Raw genomic sequence first — 16,936 nt, 5'->3', positions numbered from 1 at the left:
TGCCTTTGGTTCTCTACTTGACACTTTCTACAGTTTTTTCAAAATAAAGACCACAGCTGTGAACTTTATTTGCTTTATTCAGAAGTCAAGGAGTGGCATTGTTTTCTATGTGATCACACCTTGGTATTCATCGTTTACGGACAGCAGAGCTACCCTCACATAAAGGGTGGACACAATATCAGAAATGACGTAAAAGCATTGCAAATAGCCCAGTTTAAAATGTATAATTTTAATTGTGGTTATTATTTAACAAGGTAAAGGTATCAGAGAGATATTGAATCCAGTTTGTGGTTCATATTTAGGCCAATTTTTGGTGTTATATGAATTAATTTATATTATTAGCTGTTCAAAGTATTCTTTTCATCCTCAGTAGCAGGTTGTCCTATTGTCATATGAGGGTGGACATGTGGGAGTGTGGGGCACAGATGTAACACCCTGAAAGTGTTTTTCTTAAGGCCTGTTGGTTTAAAAGGTTGACTACTTACACTATAGGTACAATTCAACTATCTGCTTTAATTTTCATATTAAACACTGCATGTGTGTCCCTTGCCGGTGCTGTCATTCCTGTTTGGAAGGGGCCCGAAATTCCCTGCAGGAGCACTGACACTCACTGACAGAGGGGAAACAGGCAGATGTACAGAGGAGCCGTGCACATGTAACAGCTCGAGCATCATGAGGTGAATCTCAGATCACGTTGTGCAGAGAGAACACAGGGTGATTTTATGCTGCACTACGTCCACAGACGACTGGTTTCTCTTGACGTCAGGAGAAAGTCTGAGCGCTGCGCACAAGCTCAGCATCCACATCGCTCCCACAGGGAAGGAGACGCGCATCGCAGCTGCAGATCGCCATTTAGGTAGGTGGATATTTTTTCCCCCCAATTACATCTCCGTTTACTTGCAAGTATTGTTTTCCTTTAAGCAATCAAACTTGGTGCGCGCCCGTGTCGCATGTGTGCAGCCATCCGGATCCAAACCTAAAGGATGCTGCCTTCATTTCATCCGACTGCCATATACCCTTGAGCTGAGCGCCGCAGCGCAGGATCCGGCTCGCACACCCACAACGCCTTCTTCTTTCTCCCGCAGCTTTTACATGCACCATCACCACTACGATGAAAAACAAACAGATTTCAGTATTGCAGACATATTGCACCAGCAAAACCGTTTTTTTTTCAAATTCCCATTCATCCTCCAGATTTGTCATTCACGCCCTGCAGCCTTTACGCAGAGCAGGTCATCAGATGAGGAATACGGTTTGCGCCAGTGTTGTATGTGCAGATTATTTGTCTTTCTTCGGAGAAGCCATGAATCTGTAGAGCTTCAGATGTTAAATATAGCACGAGTCCCCCCCACCCCCCCACCCCCCCAGCTGGTATCTGCCTCCACTGACCATGCGTTTGTTTTTGCGACGGTAGGCATGGTCCCTCTTCTTGTCTCTGCTGCACTGTTTGTCCTACTTTCAAGCTGCTATTCGTTGATACTCATTGTGCAAGACAATGTCAGCAAAGAAGCGAGTAGTCCCCCTTGCACTGTAGTTTAATATCCTAATATCAGGGTGCAAGCATATATTTTTTTGGCTTATTCAATGTTTCTGCTCTGCCTTTTTTAAAAGTTATCCTTCTAATTTACCCTTCATGTCTCTCAGGAGCAACCACCTAATATGAACCTGCAGCTCGAGGCCCCTCCACTGCTTCAGGTTTTTTACTTTGGTGGTTTTGAACCACGCGAGCACGAGATGCTGCAACACACACAGCACTTGATCAGAAAAATCATTGGTTTATTTAATGACTGAAGGCAACAGTCACATCGGCCTGCCAAACTGTACCGGATCGATTGAACTGTTGCAGAGGCGCACTGCCCGCTCGCAGCCCGAATACCCTCAATGAAATACACTAAACAGTGCTGGAGCCATTGTGTGCTAGTATTTCAACTGAGGTTGTGTGTCTGTTATTTCTCCATCGTGTTGCTAGAGTGATGTTTGTCAGAATGTGCTTAAAAAACTCACTATGATGAGACGCTGTGTTGTCCTGAGGGGAATTTTGTCTTTAAATGGTGAATGTATTGTATTCATATACTGCTTCTCTACATTTAAAGGTGCTTCAAGCCAAATTCACCCATTCCCACACACATTTTATACAGAGCTACTATATGCTGCACTTTAACGCAATTTTCGGGTTCAGTATCTTGCCCATGGACGTCATCATGTGTCATATTGCATAAGCCTGGTATCAAACCACCAATCCTCCGGTTAGTGGACAACCCACCTCCTGAGCCAATGTTTCTTTCAATAAAAAAAATGCTCCATTCAGTTCATCCAGCCATTGTCCAGATCAAAATATATTTATTTGAGTGGTGCTTTAAGCTTAATTGTGCAAACTGTGGGTCAATAAAATGTATTTTTTCTTCTCTGCTTTTCTCCCTGTAGCTGTAGTGTGGCGAATCCGATCAGCGTTGTAGGATGCCTCTTGGAGAGGATGGAAATGGATGGAAGAAGAAGACATCAGACATCAAAGAACACTATGACTTCAAAGAAGTACTGGGAACGTAAGTTCATACTGTACGTGTGGCACCAGGATGAGGCCGGATTACCAAGTAGGCTATGGTACCGTTCGCCCCCAGACCAGTTTAACTGTGTGTCAGCTGGTACACTGAATAGTGGGACAATATTTCAGCAAAGGTGTTTTGGACTGAGGTCTGTGTGGTTTGAACTGAACCTTAAACGTGGGTTTGTCTGTTGGCCCTATTTTAGAAGATATTTTTAAAGAGGACTGTTTTTGATCAATCCTATATTTTCTTATACTCATAATTTACATGATGTATAAATTACATTACCACAGAACCAAACCAACTGGGAGCTGGTTGGTTTCTGAATTTTTGAGGCCAAAAAGTGAAGCTGCCATGTGTCGTCTTGCCAGCAGTACATCATTTACATAGCGCTGATAAAAACCAAGGGGTCAAAACGGGCCCATCACTCATCGCCACATGCTGCCAGGCTGCAGAACTTCAGTCTGGACACTGTTCTCTGTCGGATGCTGCCCCCACACTCCCCAGTCTTCCCTGCTCGAGTTTCCTCTAAGAAATACAAAACTATTTTAAAGGGATTGCAGTTAAGTGTTATGGATTGTCTGGTCAAAGTCAATGCAAAGTAAATGGCAGCATCATAACATTATCTGCTGATTGGCTTTTACCCTGATTGCCATTGACCGAGAGTTTAAGAAGACATCGTAGCAGGGAGATGGAGAAAGTGTTTGCGGTCACTTGCACTATAGATTTTCTTTCTTCTTTGGACATTACATTAATATTTGTGAAGATTTTATAAACTAAAATGAACTGATCTGAATAGACTTGATCAACTGAAGGCAGATCCTTTTAGCCAATTTTCTTGTGAGTGACTAAATATAATTATTTTCTTAGCACTATAGTGTTGAGCATCTCTTTCTCTCTCTATCCCCTCTCACTGAATCTGGAAATCACCTTTATTTGATTATTTGATGATGGACTAGTGACATGGAGGTCACAGATAATCAAGAGAAAACTTTTGACTTATGATGATAGAAAACGTGCAACTGCTGGTTTCAGTGTCGCTGAAGCTCAAGTTCAATCCGCCCATGGGGAATCTGGTGGCAGCTTATATTTCCTGTGGCCCTTACTGTTAATCCTGATTACATTTTATTAAAGACTAGACTTTAGTCTGGAATCCAATAGATCATATTTACATTCACATTATTTAGATTCACTGCGTCCTTCACAGGATGAGCGGTTTAGATAATGGATGGATGGATTTTGGGGATTTAATATACCACAATTTTGTAATAAACTGCTAAATGAATCTTCAAGCAGCTGATGGCGACGGCTGGATGCACACAGACCTATGACTGCGAACTCCAGGGAAGAGGACTGAGTGCAGATGGTCAGGGGCCAACTCGCCACCACCCCCAAACTGAGTACAAGTGACCTAGCACATGTTCACCTGTGATGCCACCAGTGTGCCATATGGAGTGTGGTTGTTTTCCTCATTCTTGGAATGACACCTGCTACCCCAGAGAGGCTGCACACGATCAGATATTAATGGCAGCAGAACTCTGGGCCACATCCAAGACAGCGAGCGAACAGTGGGTAGATGATGAGGCTGTGTATGTTCGGTGCTGTGTGAGGACGTCTCAGATTGTGTCTCAGAGCTGAACATGCTGCGTTCCGTGCACTCTGACTCGCAGACTGCATATTGGAGGACTCACGACTGCTGCCGAGCGCTGATAACTTCTGTCGAGATTCCACCGAGACTTCACAGGAACTTAAAAACAGTGATTGTAATTTTTAGGGATGATACTAAGGATTATATAACAAAGGATTGAAGGAGAGAATTGCCAGGATAGTATGTTCTCATTTCAGGAAAAAAAAAGAAGAAAATAGAGAGAAAAAGCTGTTGTAATAGTTTTCCACCCCCCTCTATCAGTATAGCTGGACCTGACTGAGGGCAGAATTAATGTGTTGACGGAAAGCTCCTTATGCTCGGAGAGAAGATTACAGAGGAGCTTTATCCAGGAACTCAGAGTGTGAAGTTAATTGATTTGTGTTGAAATATTGTATTCAGATCTGCCTCAATCTCAATGTGTTCACTGTTTGGGCCATGGAGTTAGCTGAGGGTAAAGAAAGAAACATTTGTACAATTTAGATGAAACACACAAGGGAAAAAAATCACAAAGATTATTTTATATTCAATTTCTGCCAATAGATCCATTTCACCTAAAACATACACACTGAACCTTTAATTGTCACTTTGGAGTCATGGAAACATTTTGGTTAATGACCATGAGGAGATTCTGGGTAACTCATGTTTTTCTAAACGTGACCTGAAGAGTTTTTGATGACGAAACCCAGAAGTAAGAGACAGTGGAGCAGCAGCTGCTCTGTGTTATTGGTGAAAGTAGTCAAAGTGTTAGCTTCTGTAACAAGTCGACATGACGTATTCACAGTGCAGTTTCATTAAATGTACATTGAAATGACTTTGAGAGAATACTCCTTTGTCCAGGGTTGGTTGTTTCCATGTTCTTTAAGGGTTTGTTCAGAGTCGTTATATTGATGAATATAGACATTAGTTCAGTTTACGAGTTCTGTGGATGGACATATCTGAGTGAGTCTCACAGAGATGAAGAGCATTGGGCCAGTTAACAAACCATTTCAGATCACGACTCAGCAGTAAAAGAACTTCTTTTGCGTGTTGCTGAAGAAGCAGCGGTATATTAGCAGCTCTTGAATGTGGCCCCAGTGCTATTGGATTCAATATTAAACTGCTTATGGTTGAACGGATGGTTTTAAAACATACAGTAGATCTTTGGTGCAAGAATTCAAGTTGAAAAAGATCTAAGATGTCAAATATGGAGCGGGCCTGTTTTAACATCTACTTGGGTCCAGGTGGGTGGAATAAACATTGTGACCGTGCAGAACCAAACACAGATGGAAAGCACTTGCGCAGGTTGGTTTATTGTTTATAGAGAAAAGTCAAGAAGTTAAGAGGATTGACCTGCACATGACTTCAGCGGAGTGCATGGACAACATACAGTTTGTACAATTACGGTCCAGTCTCAAGCTTTTTTATATGTTAATTCTCCTATAGTGAGAGGTGGAGATGGGTTGGAATGGGATTATACAGTATCCACTCTTCCCGTTCTCTCTCTGTCTCCCTGTCAAACACACAGATACAGAACAAGCACACACACAAAATGGATTAGGCTAAAACGAGAGAGCTTTTTTTGGACTTGGAGGCACGTTGGGGTTGAAGTGAGCACTTCCATCAGGTGAGATCGATCGACTGATGGATGGGCCGAGCTGTTCACAACAGGTCCAATGGGGCCGACTCGGCTTGATTGATAGCGCATCTCGCTAAAAATAAAATCAAAACCTGAATACTATGAATAATATTTTCCATTGCAGCAAAAACATCCATCACTGTGAGCGGTCATCACACTCTTGATCGTGTTGTACAACTGGTGTACGAGCTGCACCGTCACACCAGCTGTTCATAAGATTAACCTTAGCCTAGTTTCAATGTCAGATTGGGAAGATTTTAAATTACATTTCAAAGAAAAAAAGATAACATCGTTCACATTTAAAAGCATTAAGCTAATAACCTTCTGCTAAATGACAATAACATCAGCTAGGTTAGCACGATTGCTCTAAATTCGCACGGATAGGCTGAAAAATACACACTGTACATAAATAACAGAAAGTCATACCTACATTTACACATGATTGGCAATTGCAGTGAATTTGTTTGTATAGTCGATTGCTGTTGCAGTGCTAGCAACTGTCCATTGTCTATACCGCTTCTTCTTTCAGGGTCATGTAGGGGGCTGGAGCCAATCCCAGCTGACACTGGGCCCCTGAGAGGCAGGGTCCACCCTGGACAGGTCGCATACAGAGACAAACAACTATTCACACTCACATTCATATCCACACACAATCTACAGTCTCCACTTAACCTAACCCCAATCTGCATGTCAAGTCCTCCCATCCATGGTCACAGGGAAGAGGCTCCACACAGAAAGGCCCGAGCCACGCAGGGATTCAAATTAGATCAGACATTTGTTTAATGGTGCAACTTTAACTGAATCAATAGATTTACAAAAAGCAGCCCTAGTAGTTTACGTGTGGCCCATCATGTATTTATTCATCATCAAATGTCTTCATTCATAAAGATAGATTCAGAGTTCCTGAAAACACAGAATACTCAAATAAGAGCACAACGATCATAGTGTATCATAGTAGTGAGAGATGATGGCGACATGAGAATGTGTGAATAAATATTTGCTCATATGGACAGATGGGATTTCAGTGATTTCAACAACTCTCTCCCTCTGTGAGTGTGTGTGTGTGTGATATCCATCCATCAACCCAGCCATCCATCCATTTATCTATCTATCTATCTATCTATCTATCTATCTATCTATCTATCTATCTATCTATCTATCTATCTATCTATCTATCTATCTATCTATCTATCTATCTATCTATCTATCTATCCATCCATCCATCCATCCATCCATCCATCCATCTATCTATCTATCTATCTATCTATCTATCTATGAGAATATGTCAGCTGTTCTGTGACAGTCTCGATCATATAAAAACAGCCGAGCTGACAGATGCGTCAGCTATGAGTCTTGAGACCAGTGACTCACATGAAACTTATTCATTTTAATTCGATAGCAGCAAGTTAACGTGTGTTTGCCAGAATTATGTCCTGGAATAAAATAGATCTAATCATGTGTCAAGATGTCAGTGGTCTAAATAAGGGAATAAAAGAAATGGTGTGTTTGAATCTTAGACTGAAGAAACTGAGGTCTGCAAAATTGGACAGAAGCAAATAACCACGTCAGAGTTTTCCACATTAGCGCTTCAGAAAACCAAACAGCTACACTAGCTTCCTCTCGTTCTCCTTCCTCTGCTCCCAAACCCTGAGAGTCCTCCCCTGCCAAGTCTCCAAGGAGAAATGAGCAACTGGATGGTTAATTACAATGTGTCTCACGGCAACAGTACAAAAGCGTGTGTGCATGAGTGTGTGTGTGTGCATGTGTGTGCATCTGTGTGCATCTGCCGGCTCTTTCATTTGCTCTAAGTCATTCTGTGAGTCAAAAATATCAGGTGAAATGATGCAGGCATATTTACACCTGTCATTCTAGCTCATGCGCACAGTCATTAAAAAAATAATTTCTTCTGATGTGTTTTTTTCCCGTTTAGAAGTAGCCTAGTATTAGAATTGTACTCAGGAGAGTACGTAACTCTAACAAGGACCAACAGTCCCCTTATGGAACCACAAATGAAAAACCTAAATTCACTTCTAAATATCAGTCCTCTAACATGCCTGGTGTTTTCATCAAGATCCATGAATTATTATTCTGATAAATCAATGAAATTTTAAAGAAAGGCACCACCAAAATTCTATGGGTTGTTCCTTGATCCATACTTCTTCCATCAAGTTTTGTTATAATCATTGTGTAGTTTTTGCATATTCTTGCAGACGAACAAAGATGAAAACGTAACTTCTTTGGCTGAGGTAATAAAAGTGTTGTAGTATCAATCCATCTAATACATATCTTTATTTCTAGAGCCATTTCGCCACCACAGCTTGAAAGCAACACAGAATCTATAGCCCTCATTACAACATATCTCAGAGGCAGTGTCAGATCAAGTGAACCTGACACAATTCTTCTTGTCCTATAATTTGGTTTGTTTCAACGGACAACAGATAGATCTCAGTCCTGGTCTCAGCTTCTGATTTTAAACAGCCAATAAGACAAAAACTGATTTTTGCGCTGAGACCCTGGCTGCAGGAGCTGCGGACCTAAACATATTAAAATGCTTTTATGGGTCGAAGGGAACTGGAGCTTTATGTGATGTTGCTTTGAGATTATTATTATCGTAGGAAACCAGAGATGTGTAAGAGAATCCACACTCCTCCTCTTGTGCATCTGCTTCGCTAGCATTCAAATGTCTCTGGTTCGTTGAGCACAACATGGCCGTGGTACAACGCCGTCTCAAGGATTGACACAGGGCATTAAATGTGACATAATAACGGGGAAAAAAGGTTCACAAAGCTGAGACGGTCAGGTTTTCACTAACCACAAGAAGCAGAGTAAACAGGGAGAAGTGAGAGATGTTTGCCTTCTTATCGCATGGTTGCTACTGGTAACAGCACAGTTAAGTCTGCAGGCTTTTATTTGGGCTGCAGACTTCAGTGACTTTTGCTCACACGGTCATGAGGGAGACGAACGAAAAAGAGGACATCCGTCGTGTGACAGCGCTGCTTCCCATACATGTAAAGGATCCCTGCGGTTGCTGACAATGTTTGTGCGTTCAGGCCTCCTCCTGCGCCCCCTCCCACGCCCCTGTGGGGAGACTGTGTAAATACACACTTTTCTCGCTGTCATCGCCACCAGACCATAATCCATAATGCAGTCTAGTCTCCAGAAAAAGCCACACTACATTTTACTGCATCTATTATTGAATGGATTAAAAATAGTTTGGGGTTTTTCTTTTTTTATAAAGCAAATGCTCTTCCTCTAAATGTCTCACTGTGACTGTGGCTTCACCTCCTGAGCCTTATCTCAGTTCCCAAAACCTCTCCGTTATGTCACCATATTCAATTATTCATCTACACACACACACACACACACACACACACACACACACACACACACACACACACACACACACACACACACACACACACACACACACACACACACACACACACAGACACGCAGAAAGGTGGTTGCGTGTAGTGTACTAGGAGATTTTTAAGACATTGTTGCAATCAACCAAAGATGACATTGCACTGACAACCTGTCACTGGGGATTTCTCATTATTTCTTGCTTTTGTCTGACACTATTTTGTCCTGCAGTCTCTTCTCTCTCCCCATCCTTTCTTATGCGTTTCACCTCACACTCCCACACATTTCACATTCCTTCTCTAATGTACCTTTGTGTGTGTGTGTGTGTGTGTTTCCTCTGCCTGTGTTCTAGCGGAGCTTTCTCTGAGGTGGTTCTAGCAGAGGAGAAGAGGACCCAGCGGCTGGTGGCCATCAAGTGCATCCCCAAGAAAGCACTGGAGGGCAAAGAGAACAACATCGAGAATGAGATCGCAGTACTACACAGGTGAAGCCTCTCGCAACGCCTCAGCTGTCGCCTCATGTCCAGCAGGAGGATCAGCGCGGCCTCTTGCAAACAATGCCTGTGCAGATGCAGAAGATATATATGCAAGGGGTCAATTGAATGGGTGACTAAATGCATGGTGTCAGTAGAAACAGTAGGATTGTGCACCGGAAATGTCAGGAGTAAAGAAGATAGACCTATTTTTAGTGTCCCTGTTGCCAGGGCAACAGCACACAGAGGCGGAGATGGTGTGGAATTCCCCGCAGCAGTGTATTGAAGAAAGAGAAAGAGACATAGAGGGTGGAGAAGTGGAGAGAGAGAGAGAGAGCGAGAGGAGGAGGAGGAGGGGGGTTGGGTATGATGGACGGTTAAAGATATGGAAGGACGGTAGAAATGGAGTTTGGCCAAACGCTTAAAGTCTCCTGGAAATAGATGAGACGGTCCTGAGAACAAGAGACGTCAAGGAAGTTGAAAAATAGTTTGAGGAAAAAAGCAGGAGAGAAGCGTTTCTGGCTCATTCTCATGAAAGTCACATTAGCCTCTCTCAGCTGCTGCCGTGCTGAAGTGATGGCGAGTTCATATGCTCTCAGCTCAACTCGAGAGCCAAGAGAGAGACGCTTGACTGCACATTTAAAAGAAATCATCCAGATCTGGTCTTTGAATGACAATTTTCACAGCCCTCCTTTCAGGCCCCAGCTATAATATCCAAAGCCGGTCTTTGTTAGCAGTTCTAGCTGCCGACAACAATCACTGTTGTTCTTAACAAATCATCCATCTGAAGCTTTGTCGTTTTGTATTTTCAGGGAACAGGGTAGATGCATAGGGTTGATCCCAATTTACAGAATTAAAAAAGAAAGACAGAACAGACCCTGTAAATCTGGATTATGCAACAAGAAGGCCATCTGGTGACCATTTGACAGTGAGCGTTAGAGAAATATGATACATAAAAAAATGAAATGCACTGCAGATTTCTGTCCACTCATCTTCCCCAGAATCAAGCACCCCAACATCGTGACGCTGGAGGACATCTTTGAAAGTACATCTCACCTATATCTTGTCATGCAGCTGTGAGTTCTCCTCGCTCTTTCTCTCACACAAAGTCAAGGCCTGAATTTAATGCATTTTATATATTTTTACTGTATATTACAATTGATTTCATTAATGAATTAGTTAAATGACAGAAAATTGATTTGCATCAATATATCAAGCACATTTCTTTCCACAGAGAGCGTTACACTTAATTTAATTTACCTTAAAATTCCAAAATTGGTAACTAAAGTCTCTAGATTAAAAACAAAAATCATTTGGATATGCACCAAATTGCACACACTTTTTTTTATCAAGATCAAGATGTTGAAAAACACTCTATTTCACAATGTTAAAGAAATCCTGGATCTGCACCAACATGTTATACCTCCTTCCTTAGGTCATATCGCTCCCATCCACAAATTCTAATGGGAATTGGTTGGGTAGTTTTTGTGCAATCCCACTAACACACAAATAAACACACAGACTAAACCATAACCTCCTTGGTGGAAGTAAAATATTAATACAAAATCAAAGCTGGAGAAAACCTTTAAAGGTGCAGAACTCTTAACCTCTTTTGTCCCCCATGATTTTTCCCCCTGCCAGGGTCTCCGGAGGCGAGCTGTTCGACAGGATCGTGGAGAAAGGGTTCTACACTGAGAGAGATGCCAGCCAGCTCATCCACCAGATCTTAGATGCCGTCAAATATCTCCATGATATGGGAATCGTCCACAGAGACTTGAAGGTACCATCGTTCAGGAAAGACCGAATTTTTTTGGTTTTCCAGTTTTCAAACTTTCCCTTCTTGTGTTTGCAGCCAGAGAACCTGCTCTATTACAGCATGGACGAGGACTCCAAGATTATGATCAGCGACTTCGGCCTGTCAAAGATCGAGGGAGCGGGCAGCGTCATGTCCACAGCCTGCGGCACTCCTGGATATGTGGGTAGGTGCATTTGTTTGCCTGGGCCCCCCCCCCCCCCCTCTTTCATGTGAGAAGCAGCCCCTGTAGTTTCAGCTGATATCCTCTCTTTATTCACCGCCTTGTGTGAGAGGCTCTCTCATCCGTGACTGAGTCAATTGCAAGTGTTTCAGAAGTGCTCTCCATACCTGTTTAACATGACCCGGCAGATCTCACGGTATTACTGAAAGGTCAAGATAACTTGAATTCACTCTGGCTGCTGCTCATATGTTTTCCGCTCTGTGAATGTGCTGGATGCGTGTTTCGCAGCTCCAGAGGTGCTCGCTCAGAAGCCGTACAGCAAAGCAGTGGATTGCTGGTCCATAGGAGTTATTTCTTACATCCTGTAAGTCCGGACTCAATCATTCCTCAGAAGTAAAACAGAAAAGTCATATTCTTTAAAAAGTTTGAAAATGTCCTCGTACTCTTCCATGCAGATTATGTGGATATCCTCCGTTTTACGATGAAAATGACGCAAAGCTATTTGAGCAGATTCTGAAAGCAGAGTATGAGTTTGATTCTCCGTACTGGGACGACATCTCAGATTCAGGTACTGTGGCTTACTACAAATATCTTCAAGAGATCCAGCTTTAAAATCAAACACGTCAGAGCGGGTCAGGTATTTATAACGTGACTTTTTTTTTTGTTGGCAGCCAAAGACTTCATCTGTCACTTGATGGAGAAGGACTCTTTGAAGAGATATACATGCGACCAGGCGCTCCAACATCCATGGTAAGAAAGTCAGGAGATGTGTAGCGCTGAAACTGTTTGTCAATATTTTTTGATCAAAAGAAAAACAATTTCAAATGAACTGAAATTAACCACCAGTAAAAAAAAAAAGCTTAATCAACATTTATCAAGAAACAATACCAAACATTCTCATTTTTTTTAATATCATTGTTAATTGTTCATCTTTGCGTCATCTTTGGGTGCTTGATATTACAAATTTTCAAATTAAAAAAGTTAAAACATGAATTGATTAATTGCAGAAAAAATGAGCAGTCGTCCTGCAGCTAATGATTATTTACAATATCAAATATCTGTTTATTATTCTCTCATGGATCTTTTTATCTATAAAATAAAAAAAGGACATTATAATTTCTCAGAGCCAAAGGTGACACACACGCCCATCTTCCATTTTGCGTCCAACAGTGCAAAACTGGAAAAAAAGGAAAGTGTGAACTAGATTTAAGAAGCTGGAACTAATGTTTGGTGTATTTGCTCGAAAAATGATTGGGACAGATATTAAAAATAGTTGAGGATTAATGAATAATATGTACAACGATGCTGTAACTCCTCTCATGTTTGCTGTCTTTGCAGGATCTGTGGAGACACAGCTCTGGACAAGAATATCCACGAATCTGTCAGCGCTCAGATCAAGAAGAACTTTGCTAAGAGCAAATGGAAGGTCAGTGTCACAGCACAACCTGCTGAATGAGCAGTTTGAAGATTGGCAGCACATTCTGTACACCCATGCTGTTTTCCTTGTGGCTGTCACACACTCTCTGTGTCCATGTAGCAAGCGTTCAATGCCACAGCGGTGGTGCGCCACATGCGGAAGTTGCAGCTGGGCACAAGTCTTGAGGGGCCCAGTCAGATTACTCCCACCAGTCCCTGCCATGGACATCTGCTCCCAGAGGAAGAGGAGGAGGAGGAGGAGGAGGATTTGGGGAATGGAGAAGAGGAGAGCTGTGAGTTATCAGTTCACAGTGAATAAACAGACACTCGCTTTGAATCAGATACAGTATGGTCAAGTAACTAACAGGGAACATGGATGGGTGAATGGATGGATGGGTGGGTCGATGGATAGATGGATAAGATGGATGGATGGGTGGGTGGGTGGGTCGATGGATAGATGGATAAGATGGATGGATGGGTGAGTGGGTGGGTCGATGGATAGATTGATGGGTGGATGGATGGATAAGATGGATAGATGGGTGGGTGGGTTGTTTAATGGGTGGATGGATGGACCAGGTTCACCTTTTTGTCGAAAAGGTCTAATAATGGCTAAATACCATTTCACCCTGGTTATTTTTATTTTTGGGCGCCACTAGGCAGCTGACCAGTTTGACACATCAAACATTTCAAAAATAAAGTTACGGCCCAGTACAGGAATAAGACCCTAGCTGGGAAATATGACACTAAAGCTTTAAATTCACATGTTCTATGTTTTTTCTCTGACATCCAGTGTCCCACTACGAGGACGGCCGTCGTGGAAGCAATGAGGGCAGCACAGATCGGGACAGCCTGAGGAGCTGCACCTACTGCTGCAGGCCAGCCAGTCGCGTTTGAGCACAACCTCATCGTCGCGCTGACATCGTAATCCCCGGAGCGCCCAGAGCCCGCCCGCCCAGTCTGGCCAGGAATGCAGAGTAGTTATCAGGCTGTGTCCGAACCCGAGTACGGCCACAGCGAGCAGGTCTCTGTTATGATGAGGAGAAACGCACTGTAAGTCTTTGTCCAAAAAACAAACACGTCCTGACTCAAGATACACCCATGTTAAAATACTGATGTTGAAAAGTTCGCAAGGCTTCTGCAAATGGACAGAGTTAGATTTAAAAAAAGGGCCTGTCTGCATGATCCTAAAATAACCCCCCCCCCCCCCTTCCATAGCAACCTAACATGTAGTTGTCCTTTGTGCAGCCAGAGCAGACAGTGGTCACTCGGGCAACGTGCACATCACAACAAGTCGCTCTGGATGTTACCTTCAGGAAGCATCAAAACCTCTGGAGTCTTAATCAAAGATGAGGCAGTGGCCCAAAGGCAGTCATCTCCATTATTTCTGTCCTGGCATTATCTGTCACATCTACCTCTGATCACAATTACTGCACATCTGCATCCATCCGGCCCACACCCACCCACCCACCCACCCACCCACCCACACCCACACACACACACACACACACACACACACACACTACATGTCACACTACTGTCAGCTCTCCAAATATCTGGCCAGACAGGGCTCAAAGAAGAGGGGAACACTTTAAAAAAGGGAAAGAGTGCTGAAAGCTACTCCTGCATGTCTTTATTCACTTTACCCGTCAATGTGACTCAGTCCAGCCACTCACCCAGTCCAGCTGTTCAGTAAAATAGGTCTCACGGCATGTCGTCACTGCCACTTCTACCTGCCCATTACTTCTTTTTGATCGCTTTTCTTTTTCTCATATCGTCATGATTAAGTGTTTCAGTATTTGCTCCCTTTGTTTTAAACCCGTTTTGGAAAAGGAGATACTGGAAGGTTGGGGAGGTAAACGTGCGTCTCAGTGGTGTGGACTCTATATTCTGGCTCAGACTGGGTTTGTGAAGACTGACCTGGAGTGTGTGCATGCTTCTGTCGGGGTCGGGGGGGGGAACTTCCAAAAGGAGACTTTTTTTTGTTTTGTTTTATGGCTGTTTCGTTACCAGAGGCTCAAACTGAGATCCCTGTTGGTTGGTGAAAAGACGAGAATCTAACCTTCCTCTCCGGACAAAGGAGAGTAACTGTGAAGACGCGGAAAATCCACCGTGCGTGGGGAAGAACACAGATCATGTTCACGTCTCGCTCATCCTCCCTGTTCTGACACTGACGAGTGGGGAACTATCCAGCCGGCCGGCCGTCTGTGGTTCTGGCTGGGGCCCGTCTCGCGCTGAGTCAGAGGGATCTCAGTCTGGGAGCTCCGCCTGCTCTGTGCTGTGCACCTCTAGTGGAAGAAGTTTTGGTCTAATGTTTGCATGACCTGGTTTAATATGTTTACATGAATGATGATCAATAAGTATAAACACACATGATTATTATTATTGTTGTATTGAGAAAAAAAAAAGATGTAATACTGTAATATTGAGCTATATAATGTGAAGTGAGTAACACCAGAAGTAACGTTGTTGACTAAGTACAACACAGCACAGTGGACTTATCATTTGCATTGACTGTGACGGTCAAGCCTCTACCTGAGTGACATGTCTCCTGTACTATGTTCATTTTTAACTCAGATATTTCTTTCTACCTTTTGCCATTTGCTTTTGTAGTATCTCTCAAATCACACATATCCTGATTTAAAACATGTGCCAGCCACAGTACAAAACATGAAAAATACTAATAATTATAATGATGGTGCTGGAAACGTCACCTGTCCATCTGAGTAAAAGGACGACAGTACAAAAGCCATACAGGGAAGTGGGAATGTTTTACTGTAGACTCCTCTTCTAAATAAATCAGATGGAGAAATCTGAAAGAGATAAAACATAAAAAAAAGGACGAGACAACAAACTCAAATTAGTTCAATCCTTATATCAATCACATCGTACCATTATTGATTTTACGGTATGCCATGACATAATACTGTATTATTAGAGAACCAGTCCATGACGTTTTGTTGACGACATTAAAACCAATTCCCCCAAATCGGTCATTGACACGTGTAGGTCCATAGTAGAGTAAAAGAGGGAAATCACGACTGTAATTGTGGAAAATATGCAAACTGTGTGTGAAGGGCTTCATGTTAACTGTTAGCTAGCCAATACTGACGACTTTGATAACTTGGCTATGGTTCATTTGTTTGGTAACGACCTTGTGTTGAATCTTAGATGGGATTTGTTTCCACCTGGCTGTTTTTTTAATGCTTATTTTACCCATAAAAAACACATCTAAATGCATAAAGAAACACATGTATATTATATATATAAATATAAGTATATATTGTATATCCTTTTTTGTAAAAGCTGTTTTGAGCTACAAATGTATGGATGCAATGCATCATGGGTTATTGAACAAGATGTACGAAAATACAATGATTTGTACCCACGGAGATATGATTGCAGGAAATGAAATAAAACTTCCTTGTCTATGCATTGTGTGTTCTGTCGTTATGCAAAAGCTGTATTTTAGATGTAAATGACACAGAAAACACACAGTGGTTTGTAAAGTATCAAACATGGAAATGTGCAGGTTACAGTTTACCTCCAAAATGACATATAATAAATAAATATATTAAATCCCAAAATTCAAAGTACCTGTAAATTAATTAGATATTTCCTTTCTTGTCATGCCAAATGAGCAATACGCAAAAATCAATGATTGTAACTATGTAATAGACACAATCAACACATGTAAATAATAATAATATCCATTCAATTTCATGGTGCCATTCTGACGACAATACATCATATATAAACATACAAATACAAATAAAACCAAATATTAAAATCAGATTAAGAGGCGGAGGCACTGAGTTAAACACGCCAAATGTAAACAGGAATAATTAAAGCAATGGAGCCCAAACTGCACTAATGTAAAGTAAAAAGTAAAAAATGATCACAATC

At 42.2% G+C, this 16,936-nt stretch overlaps 1 protein-coding gene across 1 annotated transcript; it reads left to right on the top strand.

The window, feature by feature from the left end:
• The first annotated feature begins 563 nt into the window (after positions 1-563).
• On the top strand, positions 564-16,465 carry camk1a (calcium/calmodulin-dependent protein kinase Ia). The gene is made up of 12 exons (XM_034586365.1): positions 564-856; positions 2,425-2,543; positions 9,522-9,653; positions 10,643-10,717; positions 11,283-11,421; positions 11,494-11,620; positions 11,906-11,981; positions 12,073-12,185; positions 12,289-12,367; positions 12,956-13,043; positions 13,155-13,326; positions 13,824-16,465. The coding sequence occupies exons 2-12, from the start codon at positions 2,458-2,460 to the stop codon at positions 13,925-13,927; spliced, it is 1,191 nt and encodes a 396-aa protein (XP_034442256.1). The 5' UTR covers positions 564-856; positions 2,425-2,457; the 3' UTR covers positions 13,928-16,465.
• Positions 16,466-16,936: the final 471 nt, after the last annotated feature.

This window comes from Hippoglossus hippoglossus, chromosome 5 (genome assembly GCF_009819705.1).
Source record: "Hippoglossus hippoglossus isolate fHipHip1 chromosome 5, fHipHip1.pri, whole genome shotgun sequence".
In the NCBI taxonomy this organism is placed as follows: domain Eukaryota; kingdom Metazoa; phylum Chordata; class Actinopteri; order Pleuronectiformes; family Pleuronectidae; genus Hippoglossus; species Hippoglossus hippoglossus.
This window is presented reverse-complemented; position numbering and strand designations above follow the sequence as displayed.